Source organism: Denticeps clupeoides, chromosome 20 (genome assembly GCF_900700375.1).
Source record: "Denticeps clupeoides chromosome 20, fDenClu1.1, whole genome shotgun sequence".
NCBI classification, from domain to species: Eukaryota; Metazoa; Chordata; class Actinopteri; order Clupeiformes; family Denticipitidae; genus Denticeps; species Denticeps clupeoides.
Window position 1 is genome coordinate 2,660,026 of NC_041726.1, and position 6,113 is coordinate 2,666,138.

Here is a 6,113-nt window from a genome sequence, read left to right on the forward strand (position 1 = left end):
AGTAGCCAAATTACTCATGCTAAATGCCAGCGTAATTTTTTCCTTCAGTATTTTATTGTGTGTGTTTTTCTTTCTTTTCTTTTCTTTTTTTTTTGTATTCCATTACCAGGTCCAAGGCTACAGGTGGGAGATTTGTCTGGTTTGTGCAGGCAAGCTGCAAGTCATTTGTAAAGTGGCCCAATCATTTTGAGATTTATTGCGCCACTAAAAACTGTCCCACGTTTCTCCTGTTGAGACGAGGCCCAGACACTTGCCAGAACCATTTGCACACATGGGTTTGTCTTAATGGCTGAATGTGTAATATAATAATCATATTACAAAAAAAAAATGATTAGCTGTTATCGTTAAAGCAAACGTCTTTCTGTGTTGCCGTTGCGAAAAGAAAATAGCATGGGAAAAGAGAGAATTCCGCCTTAAAGGAATTTTCCATGTTGTAATATCGTAGACGGCAATTTCTCATTATCCAATGAGAGAGCGGGGGGTGGGTGTGGGGCTTTGGTTGGTTGGTCTGGTGAGAGGGAGCCAGCGAAAACAGGGACGCCGTTTTATTTTAAACGAGGGGTAATGAGCAGATGTCGGGGCCATTCATCTGGACAGACTTCAGTGTGGTTTCACCCTCGGATTCAACAACGTCGTGTTTACAAGTCGGAGGGCGTAATACCTCCAGTGTTCCCCCGAAAATGCGCTCTCGGAGAGCGTGTCTGTGCCGCGATGGGTGACTGGGCCCCCTTGACCAGAAAGGAGTGTAATTGCCCTGGCTTTGTCGCCTCTCTCCATCTGCCCCTGCCCACTGCTTGACTAAGGCAATTTAATTTTTGCACCGAGCATGTCTCGCATTTTCCGTGATCTTTGCACAGCGTCAGGCTTGAGTTTATTTTTAATCTTTGGGCTTTGCCTTAAATTATGTGCAGCAGGGAGAGGCAGTGGTCGGCGAGCAGTTTAAAGCTTGCTGTCATAATCTTTTGATGTAACCGGTGGCTGGATGACACTTATGCGAAATGCCCTCATTGCATGCGCGCGCACACACACACACACACACACACACACACACACACACACACACACACACACACACACACACACACACTTAACTCAGTTGAACTTTATTGACGCCAGTCAAAAATGCCAGCGATATGAACTGCTGAGATCATAAAAAAAGGAGTGTACTAAATTGCCAAACGACCCCCCCCAACCAAAAAAAAAAAAAAAATCTCACGCACTCGGCCTTAAGTGTGGTTCAGGCGGCCTCAATCATTTTTCAAATATATGGCCCTTCGAGACAGCCAAAGAAAAAACGTCTGCTGCAGCCATTACCCCACGCTCCCACTCTGTCTAGCAAATGATGTCAGGTCGCTCTCAGCACGAACAGAGGGACCAGAGAGTTGTCCCCGGGCCAGCGCTGTGTCCGTATCGTGTGTCAGTACGCCGATGCCAGCATCTGCATTCGTCCTGTTTTTCCGCATTTTAGTTAACATTAAATTGTTCATGTAACGATGCATTTTCAAAACCATAAACCCAACTTCTGTCGGGCTTTTTCTCCTGAATATACTTTAAGTTTTTTTTTTTCTATGAACTGTTTTAAAATCAGAACAACCACACCATCATCTTCAGATAAAAATGAATACGCAAATACTATTGGTTTACATATTTATTCACCAGTGAAGCTCCCGTTTGACTGAAGAATCAAATTGTTGTAAGAAATGTTACCATTCGCTCAATATCTGTTAGCCACATTAGCCAACTGCTAATGCTACAGTAATGGCTAGTGGCTACTGACAAAACAAAGAAGTTCACGTTTCAGCTGTGCAGCTAATGCCTGTTAATTAACTTAATTTAACAGAAATAAGAAAAGATGTGTCTGAAATGTTAGTCATAGATTTGAAACAATGGCGCCTCGTGTTTCATTGAAGTAGTAAAATTGTTATAATTAATGTCAACATTAGCTCAATGTCCATTAGCCACATTAGCCATCTGCTATCATTACGGCAATTGCTAGCAGCTATGGCTACTAACAAAACAGTAAGGATAATTAACTGTGTTACTTTAACAGAAGTAAAAATATTTGTGTCTGATTTTTTTTCATGTTATTGTTTTAAATAATTGTTCCTCTTTAAGTATTTGTCATTTTAATGCCAGTCACTGTAATAAAACATTTAAAATGATTTTTTTGTTTGTAGGTGACACTGGGTGGCACATTCATTGGCATTGGGAGGAAGACCCCTGACTGCCAAGGCAACACCAAATATTTCCGCTGCAAGTTCTGTAACTTTACCTACATTGGAAGCTCTTCTGTGGAGCTGGAGCAGCACTTCCTTGCCACCCATCCCAATAAGATGAAGAGCTTACCGCCGCCAGCCTCCAACACAGATGATAAAGCGCCCTCTGAGCGTAAGGGCAACGGCTTGCCCCGGGTAGGTGCGGACGAGCATGGGAAGTGGGCCGACCGGGTGGCGGTGAGGGCAGAGGACGACTCTGTGGCCGGCTACTCTGTCCCCATCCGGGCGCCAGGCGACTCGTCCTCCCCGGGCAGGACCGGCGCGTTGGGGACGGCCGAGGGTGCCATGGCCTATTACTGGTGCAAGTACTGTAGCTTCAGCTGCGAGGCATCCGGTCAGAGCCGGCTGCTGGAGCACTACGAGAAGAGGCACAGCCAACCTGCCACCAGGGAGGGCAGCCCGGCCGAGAGGGAGCGCAAACCGTCCGAAGGAGACGTCCACAGCCGGAGGAAAGACAATGGGAGCAAGATGTCCGGTTTAGGCGGGAGCGACCCCGAGACTGTAGTCACCAGCTACAACTGTCAGTTCTGCGATTTCCGCTACTCCATGAACCATGGGCCCGACGTCATCGTGGTGGCGCCACTGCTTCGCCACTACCAGCAGGCCCACAGCATCCACAAGTGCACCATCAAGCACTGTCCCTTCTGTCCACGGGGGCTGTGCACCCCTGAGAAGCACCTGGGAGAGATCTCCTACCCCTTCGCCTGTCGCAAGAGCTCCTGCTCGCACTGCGCCCTCCTCCTGCTCCAGCTGTCGCCTGGAGCTACACCCACCCCGCCACCGGCAGGACCCCCCAGGGCGTCCGTCACGCACCTGTGTGACCAGTGTCCCTTCGCCACGGCCGACACCGACCTGCTCCTCCTGCACTACGACAGCGTGCACTCGGGCCACACCACCCTAGAGGTCAAGATGGATGAAGACAACGACAAAGGGGTCAAAGGGCAGCCGGGGGAGCACTCCTGCACCAAGTGCCACTTCTTCACCGACGTGGAGGAGGAGATCTTCCGGCACTACAGGTAACCTCTTCCCCTTCACGTGCCTGAAAACATCAAAACGCTGGGGCGTGGCAAGTAGTCCAGGGCACACAGGCACAGATAATCTCATGAACATTTTTTCTTTATAATCTCATAATCTCATGAACATTCTTAATGCGCTTTATTTGTTAGTATGACATTTATTGCTTTCACTGAGCAAAGCGCCGTCCCCACACACTGCTCCCCGGGCGCCTGTCATGGCCGCCCACTGCTCACTCAGGGTGATGGGTTAAATGCAGAGGACACGTTTCACTGTGTGCACCGTGTGCTGTGCTGCTGTGTATCACAATGACAATCACTTCACTTTCTTTCCCAGATCCTGTTTGCACTGTGTATATATCTAAAAATAATTACGTCATTGTTCCGACTCTTGTCGTGACCGTTAAAGCTTAAAGCTTAACTTATCTTACATTGTATTTAAACTTTATCATAATTTTTTTGAAACATTTCAAAATTTATTATATCAAGCCAGGTACATGCTTGCAACGTTTATGGGGGGGGTTGAAAACAGTGCTCATCGTAACATTAATATACAGGCCGCCACCAAAGGCGAGCGTCGCAATCCGTTACCTCCGCACATGCTATCAATTACAGCGCGGGGCTTTTACGCTCGTGTTTAGATGTGCCGCTTTGAATTTATTGACAGAAGCGAACACGGTAGCGTGCTCCATATGTCTTGGCGCAGCGTGAGATCAGCTTTCCTAAATCCAGTGGAGCTGCGCAGCAGTAAATATAGCAAAAAAAGATTGTCATCGCTTGGCGCGATTGATGCTGTGGCCAAAATTCTGGATGGTATTATTATTATTTTATTTTTTTTTACATCTTCCAGAAATGTGGTTAAAACTTTCATCGGACATTTATTGGGATATTTTGAAGGTGCTGTGGAAGATGTGGGGTGTGTTGGTGATTCACTAGTTTGCCCGAATTAAGCAGCTTTTAACCTGTCTGCACGTTTGGTGTGGGAACGGACATTGGTCCCGCGTGACATATTGACAAGAGAAGAATCAAGTCGACCAAAATTATGAATTAGGGTCCTAAATCTTTTAAGTTGGTTAATAGTTCTGGGTGTCAGATATAATTATACACCAGAAAAAAGGGCTGGGTGGGGTAGTTAGTTCCTCCAAGATACACATCACTAGCAAACAGTCCTTTCTACATCAGCAAACACTCCCCATGCGCTAAATGTAGTGTAGCATAGTGTGTGTGTGTGTGTGTGTGTGTGTGTGTGTAATAGCTGACGGTCCATTATGACGGCCAGTCTGGAGAGTTTTTTCAGGTGGAGACTCCACACTTCTGTTTCCAGGCCTGGCTGTGACTGGGCCTGTGTGTGTGTGTGTGTGTGTGTGTGTGTGTGTGTGTAAGCAGCTGAATAAGGTGCTTTTTGTATTCAGGCTGTGTAGTCTGGCATATGGAGAGAACAGTATTCAAACATGACTGCCGGTCTGTTTCTTTTCTTTTTCTCTCTCTCTCTCTCTCTCTTTTTTTTTTTCTTCTTCTCTCCCACCCACCCACACACCCACCCCTTAGTGTAGTGCTTAAAAGCGCTCCTCGTTCCTCCGTGCGTTCTTGCTGTGGAGGAGGTGTAAAGGCCTCGCTCAAGCCTGAGCACTATTTACAGGCTTCCTCAACCCCCACCTCGAACGTGAACCTGATACCAGTGACTGCCCCCCCCCACCCGGCCCAAGCCCACGTGGACAGCCTGTCCCAAGCAGACCCAATAAATCAGGAGACCCTGCAAGATATGGGAGATGGGAGATTGGAGAAAGGGGGTAAGAGTGGGGGAGAGACACGGACCACACGTGTTTAGGCCTCTGGCCACACATCTGTAATTGTTATCTCGCCCTTGTCAGCCTCGATGGTGCTGGTGGTCCAGCAGCATCCATGGGAATGGCAGATTATCCTACGGTGCATGATATGCGTCAAGGATTGTATAGTGATAATTGTGTCTCTGCAGCATCCATAAAAAAAAAAAACTTTTACATAAGAAAAAAAAAAGAATGCATTTTAATGCATTTTAAAGTGATGCAAAGTAATATTTCTCAAGGTGGCACATTCAGCATTTGTATTTTTTTTTTACATTGTAAGCTTAACGTAGAACAGAAAGAACTGTGCCGCCTTACAACGCAACACAACGCAAGCACAAAATACCTACGTGCCAAAACCTCGAAGGCAATCTATTTTCATATCTGAAGACGCAAGTTCATGCTGGACATCGTCTGCACACACGCGCGATTTTATTGCGGCCGTTTCTAACGAAATACGATCGCACACTTTCCCTCTGTTTGGGTTTCCAAGGGCTTCAGAAGCAAGTTTTCAAACTCGGTTTTTCACAAGGAGGCTTCAGTGCAAAAAGGTGCGTCAAAATCTATGCTCCTGCGTATTAACCCTGGGGGAGGAGTGGCTTGTCTCGATTTCTTGGTCCTGCCACGTTTGTATAATAATGATACAGATGGTAGAACGGTCTCTTTGTATCCTGGTCCGTCTCAAGCCCGCCTGGCCCGGCGGTTGATGCCCATCCAGGGCCAAGCCTCCTTGGAGGAAAAGGGATGAAAACTTTTCCATCGATGTGTTTCCCTCCATCCTGCTGAACGGACACACCAATGCATACAGTCGCATAACTGGGGCAGTGGTGGCCTAGCGGTTAAGGAAGCGGCCCCGTAATCAGAAGGTCGCCGGTTCGAATCCTGATCCGCCAAGGTGCCACTGAGGTGCCACTGAGCAAAGCACCGTCCCCACACACTGCTCCCCGGGCGCCTGTCATGGTGCCCACTGCTCACTCAGGGTGATGGGTTAATTGCAGAGG

At 47.5% G+C, this 6,113-nt stretch overlaps 1 protein-coding gene across 6 annotated transcripts in view; it reads left to right on the top strand.

Annotated features, from left to right (window-relative positions):
* The window catches only part of trps1 (trichorhinophalangeal syndrome I), an 80,605-nt gene that overhangs the window by 23,295 nt on the left and 51,197 nt on the right, over positions 1–6,113 (top strand). For all 6 annotated transcript variants that reach the window (XM_028964685.1, XM_028964688.1, XM_028964689.1 and 3 more), the window contains one exon: positions 2,178–3,292. In XM_028964685.1, coding sequence (XP_028820518.1) covers positions 2,178–3,292 — 1,115 coding nt within the window. The remainder of the gene's footprint in view (positions 1–2,177; positions 3,293–6,113) is intronic.